This window comes from Mustela nigripes, chromosome 11 (assembly GCF_022355385.1).
Source record: "Mustela nigripes isolate SB6536 chromosome 11, MUSNIG.SB6536, whole genome shotgun sequence".
NCBI lineage: Eukaryota > Metazoa > Chordata > Mammalia > Carnivora > Mustelidae > Mustela > Mustela nigripes.
Genome location: NC_081567.1, coordinates 32051330 through 32065162, shown reverse-complemented (window position 1 = coordinate 32065162; position 13833 = coordinate 32051330). Strand labels below are relative to the sequence as shown.

General features: G+C 50.8%; 1 protein-coding gene across 1 annotated transcript in view; it reads right to left on the bottom strand.

The window, feature by feature from the left end:
- Positions 1-13814, bottom strand: part of USP7 (ubiquitin specific peptidase 7) — a 63262-nt gene extending 49448 nt beyond the window's left edge. Inside the window, exon 1 of the mRNA XM_059415338.1 lies at positions 13676-13814. Within this exon, the coding sequence (XP_059271321.1) occupies positions 13676-13754 (79 nt within the window). The 5' untranslated portion in view covers positions 13755-13814. The remainder of the gene's footprint in view (positions 1-13675) is intronic.
- Between the last annotated feature and the right edge of the window lie 19 nt (positions 13815-13833).

Below are 13833 nucleotides of genomic sequence, written 5' to 3'. Positions count from 1 at the left end.
TGAGAAGCAGGCTCCATGCTGAGCACAGAGCCCTGATGTAGGCAGGGCTCAGTCCCAAGATCGGGGGATCATGACCTGAGCCGAAGGCAGATGCTTAACTGACTGAGCCTCCCAGGCGTTCCCCAAGTCCATTTAAAACATTCTGAAGAAAACCTACTGCAAACGGCAGAACCACGAGCACCAAAGCATCTCCCTGACCCAGCATGAACCACAGCCCAGGTTCTACGCGACAGAACACGGATCCAACTACAATGTGGAGAAACCTGGGCTGGGACTCTCCGTGCAAGAAGCTGGACACAAGAGACCACATACTGTAGGATTCCATTTATAAGAAATGTCCAGAAGTGGCAAATCTGAAGAAAGAAAAGAGTGGTGGCTGCCGAGACTGCAGGGAGAAGGAGAGTGTCCCAAAAGAATACAGACAGGATTTCATCTGGGAGCAATGAAAATGTTCAAAATCTGACTGCTGAGGGTTGCACAACTGCGAACATATTCGAACCCACCGAGGAGCATGCTTTGATGGGGGGTGGTGATCTACGAGGATTATGTCTCAACAGAAGTTGCTATTTTAAAAATCATGGTGACTAACACATTTTATTGAAACGACTTATTACAGAAGGGCAGGTGCAAATCTAATGTTTTATAACTGTTACCAAAGCAGGTAAAATGAAGAGTTAGCATTAAACATTGTGGCATGTTCCCATAGGATTGAAACTAAAATGCAAAAGCGCAGTACACTGGACTGGCACAGAAAATGACCCAGGCTCTCCGCTGGTCCTCTGACCTCAAAGTGTGATGGGGAGTAAAGCAAAGAAACAGCACATACAATGTGTTAATTACACAACCACGAACATGTCCAGAAAATACAAAGGTGCTTCTCTTCATCTACCGGAAGCCTTGCCTCTGGCTCTCACCTCCAGTTCCCTGGAACTCACGCGCTCTGCATCCAGGCATCTGTCCCTCACAGCCCACTCCCCAGCACCACCCCAGGCCTGGTGGCTTCCGCACAGCCGATGCAGTCCTCCTCTCCACTTCCAGAACGCCACCTCCTCACCTCCGGGGCACTGTTTCTACTCTGCAGTAGTTACGTGCTCACAGGACCTGTCTGTGGTCCACAGACCCTCCTGAAGTAAAGGCTTATTACTCCTGCGTCTCTGCAGACCGCACGCACCACCCCCCCTGCCCCAGCCCCGCTCAGTATCTGAGGAGGTAACAGTGAGTTTACCAGCACATCTGCGCTTTGCTGAGCTGGTTTGGGGCAACTTCTTCCTCAGTGATTACAGAAGACCCACCATGCTAGCCCATTCTATTCAAGGCAGCACGCGCCATAGGCAGAGCTAACATCCAGTTCACGGGGAGCATCCCTGCCCCTGCGAATGTTCTGTGCTCTTGGAGACCTTCCATGGCTGTGCCATCCAATACCAAAGCCATGACCCCCGCGTGGCACCCAAGGAGCCCCTGAAAGACAGCTAGTTAGACTCAGAAACTGAGTATTTAATTTTACTTAATCTGAATTAGCTTAAACCTACTCAGCCATGAGTGGCTGCAGTACTGGACGGTCTAAGTCTAGAAACTGCTCCATCTCTCGGAGCCTCGGTCTCTTCATCTGCTGAGGAGGCTTGACACTTTCTGCTCCAAAGCAAAATTCCATGACCAAGTGCCTTCTGATAAAAATACCCAAAATAAACAATGAATTTCAAGAAAAATATAAAAGCCTTAAAAAAAGAAAGAAAGAAAGAAAGAAAGGACTTCATTCATCAAAATAGAAATTAGATTATAAATAACAGCCTCAGATTTCCAAGGAAATACTGGCCCTAAAACATTGGGATGTGCAATAGTAGTTCTCCCTCTCCCCATGTACCTCCAAAGTAATTCATAACCAACTCTAAATTGTCAAGACTTAGGAGTATGGCAGCGACCATGCTTTCCACATAACCCCGCGATACTGGGACTGAGTTCCCCATCAAGATGACCACCAACACCCACCCACGGTGGGTGAGCACACAGACTTGTGGGACTGGCATCGGGTAACATGACGTTCATCTCAGAGATCACGTGCGCGCACACATCCCCAACTAGGACACCCATGAGCCACCTCCCTCATCTGCACCTTCTCTAGACACTCCCAAGTCAACCAGCTTGAAAGCCTGAATATTGCCAGGGTGCCGCTCAGTGTGGCAACAGCTACCTGGGCCATCACTGCGTGTTACCCATCGTTCCGGACATCTTCACTCCTGGCCACATCCTTTGAGGCCAAAACTTGTGTCCCCTATCTTCCTCTTTTTTCCCCGAGAAACTCAAGCACAAACCATGACCAATAAATATCCTGAATCTATTACCTGTAGCATGAGGGAAGTCATCCATCTGATGTCATGTCCAAAAACGCACACTTTTAGAGGGAATTATAGAAATGAAAGATCCTGTTCTCACACAGTGCAAGGTCTTATGTTGTGCTGTGTGGGCAGAGGGGGCGTTCATGAAAACAGACCAAAAGGCCACACTGGCTTGAGCTTTCTTTACTCAACAGGCAAAGACTAGCTAACACTCAACCATGTAAGGGTTTCTTTATTTAAAACTGCTCTGTTGGGGCACCTGGGTGGCTCAGTGGGTAAAAGCCTCTGCCTTCGGCTCAGGTCTTGATCCCAGGCTCCTGGGATTGAGCCCCACGTCGGGCTCTCTGCTCGGCAGGGAGCCTGCTTCCCCCCCTCTCTCTGCCTACTTGTGATCTCTATCATAAATAAATAAAATCTTAAAAAAAAAATAAATACAACTGCTCTGCTACAGGTTTGGACTGCTACAATCACTTTTCAAAGCAAACATGCTTCCCAAAGTAGCCTACACACACACCTATATACATATACACACAAACATTCTTTAATTCCCTGTCATGGAAAGAGACCTGAAAGGAAAATATTCAAAATATGCCATAAAAGCAATGCCACAAAGCTAGCTGGCAGCTAATGAAGCAAAAAGAGTGGCCACCCAGGTCACCCCACTTCTTCCAGCCCCTGCTTCCTTAAGGAATCCGGGGCTCTGGTACCCAGGTCCGCAGAATCAGGGACTCTGAAATGCGGGACGTTTGCGCCCTGAGCCGCCGCTAAGCCCTTCTCAATTTCTCATCACTCTGCATACCCAGAGTTCTGAATGGTTTGCTTTGGGGATGATTTCATTTCAGCTCAGGATCTTATTATAACCTGTTACTGAACACCTGATACAGTTACTTCCATTCTCTAAGGGGGGAGGCAGACTCTACCTGTGAAGACACACCATTTTGCTCTGGATCTTCTTATGCCCCCAAATTCCTCTTGCTGAAGCGTACATGCGGCCCCAGCCTATTTTGGCAGTGAGCTACTTTCTATATTCAAAGCATGTGGTGAACCACACAAAAACGTTCAACTCGGAAGGCCAACTGCAGCACAGCGCTTTGGGGTGGTAAGGTAAGCTACGCGGGAGAAGGCAGCACAGGGGTGTCACTAAGAAGCAGTAACCACAACTTCTATGACCAATGGGGCCTACTGGATATGACGACTTGTAAATGGCTGTGAAACCAGACTGCACGAGTTCAAATCCTACCACTGACCCTGAGGATGACACAGTGCCCGGGCTCGCTCTGCTGTGAACCAGGGATGACTGCACATCTGAGAGCTGTAGTAAGAAGCGTGTGAGTTAACACACGGACAGTCTGGCACACAGTGAGGAGCCCTCAGTGAGCGTGAGCTGCCACACACTCATGGAGCGGCTCCAAAGCCTCCTACAGGTTTGGGGCCAGCTACATATATCGGGCACACACCTGCTGCTTCTCACCCACTTCCCCGGATCCTGCATTAGTTTCTGGTCGCTGCTCCAAAGGATTACATAAACAGTGGCTTGAACAACGTACATTGATTCTTTTACAGTTCTGGAGATTAGTAGGAGTCTGAAAACGGGGCTCACTTGGCTCTCATCAAGGTGTCAGCAGGACTCCCTTCTGGAAGCTCCAGGGGACAATCTCTTTTCTTGCCTTTTCCAGCTTCTAGAGACCTCCCCCATTCCTCGGTTCCCCTTTTCATCCTCAGAGCCAGCAACCGCCTTCCCACCCCCTCCCACCCCACACCACCCAACCTGGACCTGGACCTGCTCCTTTCACATATAAGGACCCTTGTGATTACACTGGGCCCACCTGGGCGGCACTGGATAATCTCCTCATCAGGGATCTTTAATCACCTTTGCCATGTACAGGAGTACATTCACAGGCTCTCGGGATTGTGACATGGACATCTGTGGGGGCCATTATGCCACCCACCACAGATCCTAACCCTCTGCAATAGACGCACAGGTCCCAATCTGACCAACCTTATCATGCCATTCTACATCAGCCTCTGACCACCCCAGCAGTCCCTACCCAAACCAAGCTGTGCCCTCTCCTCGACAAAGCGGCAGCGACCCACACCCCTCCCCAGGGGAGCCAGTCCTGTCCCTGCTTTGTGGCACAGACCCCCTCCTGTCCACCACTCCTCAGAGCCCTCCCCTGAGGGCCTCCCCTGCACATGGGTTCCAGGAACCCGCACTCAGGCAGTCACACCCCGGGGTGCCAGCACTACACCAGTTGAGATGGGGATCCAAAATGTCTGTCCTGCAAACCGGGCTCTTTGAGCACCACAGCAAGCAAAGCCTGCGGCCACAGGGTGTAACAGAGTCAGAAGCAAGGCTCCATCCCAGAACCAAACAAGCAAGCAGAAAGGACAATGCTAAAACGGACATGCCCTGCACAGCGTCCGCAAACTGGTGTCCTTCTGTGGACCAAAAGCACAATGAAGAACCAGCATAGAAACTTTCCAGCAATCTGACTTTCCCCCAACACCAAAGCACGGGACAGTAAGGGTATGCTCAAAGCAGTGTGGCACACCACATGGGGGACCATGTCACACCTTGGGAGAGTCTAGTGTTCATTTAACTGTAACCCGAAAGTAGGTGTCACCCACAACCATTTCTCTGAATGAAAGGTAACTTAGGGGGGCGCCTGGGTGGCTCAGTGGGTTAAGCCGCTGCCTTCGGCTCAGGTCATGATCTCAGGGTCCTGGGATCGAGTCCCGCATCGGGCTCTCTGCTCAGTAGGGAGCCTGCTTCCCTCTCTCTCTCTGCCTGCCTCTCCGTCTACTTGTGATCTCTCTCTGTCAAGTAAATAAATAAAATCTTAAAAAAAAAAAAAAAAAAAAAGGTAACTTAGCTTTACGTTTGTTTAATAGGATACAGGTGAAACTGTCCAGAGAAAAATTCTGGAAAACCACCCTCCCCCCAATTCTTATGAGTATACCTCCACAGCGGTGGGCTCACAGGAGTTTCAGCAAAACAGAAATGGCCTCCGAGTAGTAAGACATGCCGTCCATCCAAGCAGGAAGCAAGATTATTTGTTACTTTAAAAACTACTGCTGTACGCTGCATTCCTTCAAAGTGTGCATGGAGGCTTTCAATAGGGGGAAACGGCTATTTCACACAAAACTGTGTTTGGTTACCATGTTGGAACGCCACAGTTACAAATGTAATCGAGTTTCTTTATATTAACAGCCTATACACACAACTTCAATGAACTTAACAGTTTCTGCAATTTTCTTTTTTCATATGTGTTTGTTCTAATAACTGATTTCAACAGTTAACTTTACATTTGCTGACTTTAATAATCAAATGGGGCTTGTGTTTTGTGGTTCTATTTTATTTCACTTAAGTAATTTTTTACACTGTATTTCTACAAAATACGGTTTAGAAATTGTCCATAATGGACTAGAAATTTAGGGAAGAAACCTGGTTCTTCACCACAAATAACCAGAGAAACCTTGCTGTATAGGGCTTGCCCCAAAGAACTATTTTATTCATTTTACTTGAATTTTCCCAAGACATACTGTAGTTTCAATGAAATCCCAATGCTACCTGAGACCCCTCCAGCCTGAGACCCCTCCACGATCTGAAGAGAGACCGTGTAGGCCAGCTCTGGCCACTGACATTCTGCCATTGATGGACATGCCCTGGACCTGCCCTGCCCAAGGTGGTGGCCACCAACTACATGTGGCTATTCAACACTTGAAATGTGGCCAGTCAGTTGAGGAATGCTTTTTGTTTGTTTGTTTGTTTGTTGTTTGTTTGTTTGCTTGTTTTAATGGAAGCCCTACACCCACTGTGGGGCTTGAACTCATGACCCTAGATCAACAGTCACACGCTCCACCGACTGGACTGAGCCAGCTGGGTGCCCCAATTTTATTCCAATCCCAAAATCGCTGCCCCGCGGCTAGTGGCTACCACATCGCACTGCACAGGTCCTCATCCTAACATGGCATCTCCCCCTGCCCCCCACATGAAAACAAGTGGATTTCTGGAGAAAGATGGGTCTAAAGTTGGAACATAACCTCGGTTTGTTCTCATCAGAACCAGGAGACCTCAAGAGCGTCAGAGAATGAGGAATCCTTCCGGCAAGGGCAGCACACTGTTCCCTCCCAGGAGAAGCAGCTCCTTAGCCACCACAGCTCCCAGTCTTGAGAGGGAGGGTCAGCCCAAAGGCTCAAGAAGGGACCACAGCACCCTGCCCGCCTCCCCCTCCAGATGCTTCCGAGGGCATTCTGCTAGTCCACCCTCTCTGTACACCCTCTCAATCCTTAACACAATCCTCAAAATACACGAGAGCATGGCTGAGAATCGTTGGGGGCGATCCTTACAAGTGTCTGATGCTTACAAGACAGCAATGTGGACTGAGGAACGTTTTTAACCACTGCACATAGTTTCTGCGAATAACGTCTCCCCCGGGGCTAGAACGTAAGACGTACTGGACGGGGGCAGGAAGAAGCACGAGGAAAAGCTGGGCGCTGCAGCCACAGGAACAGTGGAGAAGGCTTACAGGTACTTGTTTGACAACAGCCACTGCACAGGGTCAATTAAGCGCCTTGAGACAGAAGGTATTCCCAAAAGTGCATTGATGAAATACACCTGCAACCCCAGCCGCACGGCTCTTACGCCTGCTTATAAGGGGCCCTCTTACGCCTGCTTATAAGGGGCCCTCAGCAGACGCATCGGAGCAACAGCTCGTGGCTTCCCCTGAAAAAGCCCCCATCAACTCCTCAAAGTACTAGGAATCGGGTGGCCGAAGGGAGAGCAGAGAGAAGTTAGAAAGCCACCCAGACACCCTGGGGCATATCGCGCTCTCCAACAGAGGTCACCTTAATACACTCATACAACCAATTTCCACACCAGAGGCAGTTTAGCAACTCGCTGTGAGAGCCAGACCTTGCCCAGGTGGGTACTCGGAGGGCTGGCACCTAACGCAAGACACTGCCCTACCGGTCTCAGGACGGCAGGAAAACCGATTTAGTCACCAGCATGGAATTCAAACCAGAGACGGCCCTGGGTTTTGATATTCTGTGCCAGGCAGGAAAATCACAAAAAACAGTTGTGGTCACACAAGGGAACCTTTTTGTCTACAGCTTTTAGATTTTCAATGACACTTCCCCCGCCCTCCCCCAAAAGAACAGAGGACCACCACCTTGAGACTGGGACTCAAGTCTCTCAACACTCACGCTTCAAACACTGGGTAAGCTAAAGCCCCCTCGGGCCAGGTGTCCTGGGCGCTTGTAAAAAAAAATACCCGAGCATCTCCGACCCTATGAGCAGCTGTGACCTCAGAACGGAGGGCTACACCCCTCATGGCTGCCCTCAGAACTGAACTGTCTACAAGGCAGCATACAGAAAGCCCAGTGAGGGCCCAGCCCACACCCGGCACGGAGCTCTGCACTCACTGTAACCCCTGGAGGTTCCTATCCCCAGCTCTCCTCAACCTGACCAGGACAACTACGTGCAGTGACACCACTTCTCAGGGTGTGTTCTCCCAGACGCCACTCTCCCTCCCCACTCTCCTGCCAGTCTCTCGTTTAGCCATGTCGTCACCACGTTCTGGAAGCATTCAGCTCTTGCCCAGGTCAGTGTATTTCATGACATAAGAAACTTTCTCGTTACCCCCATCCCCCTACTCCCACGCTGAATTCACCAGCCCTCGGAGGTAGGCCTGCTTCTCTTGAAGAGAATTTCAACACATCTGACTTCTCAACTCAACGCCAAGGCATGTGTTAACTTACTAGAAAGATGGCATAACTGACTCTTGCCTACGCATGACACTCAAAATCCTGCTTCCTCCAACTTTCTGAAGTCCAAATTAGTTCAGAACAAGTTCACGAGCAGGTGACACCGAACATTTAACTGTCACAGTACATGCTAAGAAATACCTGGTTACAACACTTCGTCTCCAGAGTAAGATCCTTTCAACTTGGAAATCAAACAGAAATACCCAGGCTACATACATACTACTCATCCACAAAAGCAGAAAGAATGACAAAAACACCTTTCAAAATACTCGGAAGAAACCTTCAGTCATTTAAGAAAGTCCATCAATGCCCTGTCTGGAAAAAAGCTTTTCCTTCCAAAAGGATCAAAAATGCCACTTGAGGGATGCCTGGGTGGCTCAGTGGTTTAAAGCCTCTGCCTTTGGCTCAGGTCATGATCCCAGGGTCCTGGGATCGAGCCCCACATAGGGCTCTCTGCTCAGTGGGGAGCCTGCTTCCTCCTCTCTCTCTGCCTGCCTCTCTGCCTACTTGTCTGTCAAATAAATAAATAAATAAATAAATAAAAGAAGCAACTTACCTTCAAGACAATGACACTGAATTAGCAGCTTATGGAAGCAACATGGGTTCACTTTACTGAGGCTTTCTCTTCCAAACACCTCCTTGCCAGCCAGCCAGCCAGCGCCTGTTCTACCACTTAGAATTGCTGTTTCCTGAATGAGGATCTCCCACAAATACAGTGGACCAAAAAAAGGATGCCTTCCACACAGACCACCGCCAAGGAAGAGGCGGGTTCACGTGTGGTGACCGCATCATCTACAGGACTCTAATGCAAGCCAAGCAGCTGAGACGACGTTTCTGGTGTAGAAGGTGGCACTGGAACAGGTTCTGAACCACTGTCCTGGGGTATCTGTTCTGTTTGCATTCCAGAAGGGAGAGGCCACCAAAGCCAGGGCTGCCCCCATGAAGCACTAACCAGCGTGTGCTCAGAGCTCAAAGCACAAAGAAAGCCCAGGCCAAGTCTGAGGATCCCGATGGCCCAGCCTGGACTGCACGAGTTCCCACATCCAGGGAAAACAGCCCACCTGCGCCCTCCTAAGCAGGGGGAGGTGACAGGGCACAGCAGGCCTGTGGGCAGTCCATTTTCATAGGCGTGTGAGCTTTCGGAACGATGGAAGCAGAAACCAGTAAGAAGGTTGTTGCAAAGTCCCAGCATGAGGCAATAGGGGCCTCCTTTAGGGTGGTGGCTGGAAAACCAAAAGGGCTTCGTAACAGGAGGTGGGGACCCAGGGAAGGATGCAAGGCCAACTCCCAAAGTCTGGAGACGCAGTGACCGGATTCCCCACTCCAAATTCATCACTAGATGCTTGAGAAGTTTTCCAAGAACAAGAATACACTCATCGGAGGGCTACTCAGCTCAGCACACTTCAGTGCCCGTGTCACAATGCCCCAGACCCCCTGGTCTCCTCCATTACCCACTTCATGTTTCTTAAAATATTAAGCCATTCATCTTAAGTAACTATTGAGGCATCTCAAGTGCAGGATTCCATAATGGTGCTTAAACTGAGGCTCATTATGTTTTCTTCCTAATCCACATGAAGACAAAATTCCTGTAGGGCACTGTCTTCACACCACCCAAAATCCCAACATGCTCCGTTCCTTCCTAAGTAGATCCCTTCCTCGGGTGGGAGGCACTTTTACGAGGGCTTTGTCCCTCCTCCCTCACAATTACCTTACAAGATAGGACTGACCTCCTTTTGGACGATGCAGGAAAACTGAGGCACCCAGAGCTTAAGCAATGTGCCATGAGGTCACACAATGAAAAGGCAAAGTCCACACTCAGACGCGGGCCTGGCCGGAAGCCTGTGCTCAGACACCACACCGCCCTGCCACGAGGAGCTGTTGTTTACTCAACAGCCCCTTTCTTCCTTTCCGCAAAACTAATCCCAAGAAAATAAAAATGAAGGAGGAAATTATTTGCTTTCTTCTGGTATTTGCGGTTATCAATCTTTTATTTGTTCACCGATAATCAAAATCAGCAGCCTGAGAAACTGCGGAGGGGCGATGCCCGTGGGGAGTAACTTCCAATCCTATCAAAACCTGACAAGCTCAGAGTCAGATGTTTCTAGGTCTGGCCTAATTTCTTCTCTATTTCTTCTGGGTTTTCAGAGTTGATTTTCATTTCGTAGCCTCCAAGAGTTCTTTTACCAACCAAAACTAACAGTGAGAGAAAAACCAAGACTCTCATATTCTGTGATTTTTGTCTCGTTACGGTGCTATCTGAAGAGGAAACCTGCATTTTAGAATAAAATGCACAGGTTTGGTTTATCCGGGTGCATGTGTGCAAGCAACTCACTTTCCACTCTCAAACCTGCTCCAGCAGCACAGTAACTTGAAACTCCACCTACCCTCAGGAGTTTAAAAGAAACACAAACCCACCCGGGCTGCTGCCCCCCAGACAGAAAACACAGACGTCAAAGATGAATTCTTTGCAAAAACTGCAGATGACTCACTGATCTGCTCCCAGCTTGGGGTCCTGAGAGCAGGGGTCTGAGTGTTGTACAAAAAAAGTCAAACAAAACTGTCTGTCCCCATTAGTCTCAGAGATTACACCGTGAAACACAGACTGCTCACGCGGGCAGGGCAGAAGAGCCAGGGAAGGAACATCAGGGTACTTACGTTTGAGCCAGCCAGTCTATGTACAGGAACAAGGCCTTGGGAAAACTTCCTGTTGACTGGACCCGGCATAACAGACCAGATTATCACCTCTGCAAGTACTCAGGGGGCAGAGGGCTGCACAAGTCACTCCTTCAGCCCCTCGGACTGCACCGCCTTGGAGTTAGATAATGAATAAACTGCTAAGCAAATTCCTGCCTGGCCAGACCCACGAATGCCACTGCTCCACAGCTCTGCGTGCCTCCAGCCCTGAAACGTGGGGCTCAACTGCTCCAGGCCTCGCATGTGGTCCGACCCCGGTGAACTGTCAGCACGTTCCCCCAGCCCCTTCCTCTTTGCCCCTCACCCTTCATAACTCTCCCAACTGCTAAGAACGAGCCATCTTTAAAATAACTAATCCCCGAGCGTTGTTGTTCTCCCGTGGATAGGCTAGGACTGTGCACTGCGCAGAGTTCAGTCGAAAGCAGATGCTATCCCAATAAAGTGAAGCAGGAGGAGAGCAAACTAACATTGACCTATTGATAGGAAAAAACCAACCAACCAAACCAGTCTCCCAAGCTCCTTCGAAACCTGCCCTGCCCAGGAGGGGTGGGTAGGATGCTCTTCATTGACAAAGCCTGCCTTTCCTCAAGCCCATCAGAACCCTGACAGTTTGCAGCTGATGATTCGACTGGACTCAGGGCAAAGACACCCAACAGGTTCAAGGTACTACCACAGCCCAACATATGAGGCCAACTAGAGTTGATATTCACTAAATTCCACTCCTCTGGCTTTTTAATACCAAGGTTTCTTTCATGCTTTCCGATCCTCAACTACAGTATCTAAACCTAGCACCACGTTTTTGCAGTGAGAAGGCTAAGAAAGGCTGGCACAGGCAGCTTTCTAAACCACACACCTGTGGGTGCTCACAGAGCGCTGACAATCGTGACAATCAGAAGTCCTACAGAGACAAGGTACCTTCTGCATAATGAATGTGGGACACAGGTCCACTCAAAAGAACCCAGTTTCTTAAGTTTAAGGAATCAGCATTACTAACTGCAACCTTCACCAACCACTTTTGAGATTTTAGTGCATCCCCACATTAATGATTTTAGGAGTGACCTTTCCAAAGCGAACTTTGATGATAAAAAAATAAAAGCCCAGGAGGAAAGAAAGTAGTCTGGGAAGCATGCATGGACTTCTGAAACCTCTTCCACCACCCTTCTACACACCCCAATCTTACAGAAAAGTCCTTGGAGCTTGTGGGCAGGACTCGTTCCCCCAAACACACAGCTCTGTCCCAGAAACAGGCTCTTCAGCGATGTCGACGTTTATTACTTCTCACCCGTGTTCAAAAACACTTGGAAAGTGATGAGACAGTGGACATGGGACATCGTATGCCACCACTAATGGACTTTTGTCTTGATGGACTGATATTCACGAAGGAAACTGAACAACGACCCTTTTTGTTACACCGCATAAAAGGAATATACAAAATTGTCTCAACAACATATTCCTGTGACTGGCTGTTTTAATCACATGTGCCAAAAGCTCTGGGGAAGCTACTGCCTTGCTGAGGCCAACCAAGATACACAGCCCAGGGCCGTGGTGTGGACTCTGCTCTCCTGTCCCCCATTACTGCCATTGTTAAGTGGCACTGGGAAGCGCTTTCTGCAGGCATTTCCATCGCTTTGCGTCCTGCAATCCGGCAAGCCATTTTTTTCGGTGAACACCGAGTTACCAGCAGTAAGTTATTCACAGGGGAATACCAGACATGGGTAAGCGTTCCCCCCAACCAGGGTGCAAGGCCCCCACACGTGTACCCACTCCACAGGACAAATGGTGCTTTGCCTCCGCTCCCTGAGCAAGGTTCCATTCATTTACACAACCCGAGATCCCCGTTGAAACCAAGTTAAGAACATTCACTGCTCCGCTCACTCAGGTACCCCCTCTGGATTCCTGCCAGTCTCACCCCTCGACGTAGGTAAGAAAGCTATCTTTTAAGACTTCTTTGCCTTTGCCCTTAAAGTAGTTGGGGCCACGAGAAATAAAAGATGCCTTCCAATGACCACCTCCGCCGGAGCCATGTAAACCCAAGACTCTTTACATCAAACCTTTACAACCAAGACCTCGTATCTCAAAGTACTTGGGAACACTGCCGGCACAGGGGCAGGAAATTTAGTTACCTCTGGAGTCAGCTTTGATTCGGGTGTAGGTAGTCATGTGCAGCGAGGGCTTTCGCGTAGTTTCAAACACACACCTGGCCGGATGCTGACTGCACCGCACAGAGTGGGACACCACACGGCCCCCACAAAAGAGGTAACTTAGAAACGAAGAGCGCGCGCGCGGCTCAGAACTCGGGGGCCAGTCCAAAGGCTGAGAACATGTGCCTTCCTTGCAGGTGTTTCAAAATGAAGCCCGACGCTAGGAAGTGGCGTTTTAAAAGCGATCCGGGGGAACGCCTCGCAGCCCCGGCGGGCTCTCCCGGGGAGCGCACGAGAGCAGGTGCGGACGAGCCCCGCGTCCGCGGAGGGCCACAGCGTTCCCTGAGCTCGCCGGCCGGAACCAGGCCAGACGAGGCAGGCCCCGGGGACGCCCGCGAAGGGGCACGGCCCCCCGCAGCCCGGCTCCCGACCCGGCGGCCGCCAGCGGCCAGAGCACGCCTCGTCCCTGGGCGGCCGGGGCGCCCTAATTCCCAAGCCCCGGCTGCGGGCGCTTTGTGCCGGGAGGCGCCCCGGACAATGAGCCGGGCAGGGGGCCGCCGACCGCCCCCCGCGCGCGGGCCCGGCATGACGGTGCAGCCTCGCCCGGCCCGGCCAGGCCCAGGCCCGCGGCCGCCGGGGCCTGCTTAAAGATGGCGAGCCCCTCGCGTGGCTCCCGCGGCTCCCCCCGGCCACAATGGAAGGCGCCCCCCGGCCCCGCCGCGGCCGGCTCGCGGGCCTCACCTTCCATCTCCATGTCCTCGGGCTCGCTCAGCTGCTGCTCGCCCGCTTTCTGCTGCTGCTGCTGCTGCTGGTGGTTCATGTCGGCCGCGGCCTGGGCCTCGCCTGCGGCCGGGAGCCCGGGCTGCGGGCCCGGCGGGCGGGCGGCGGCGGCGGCGGCG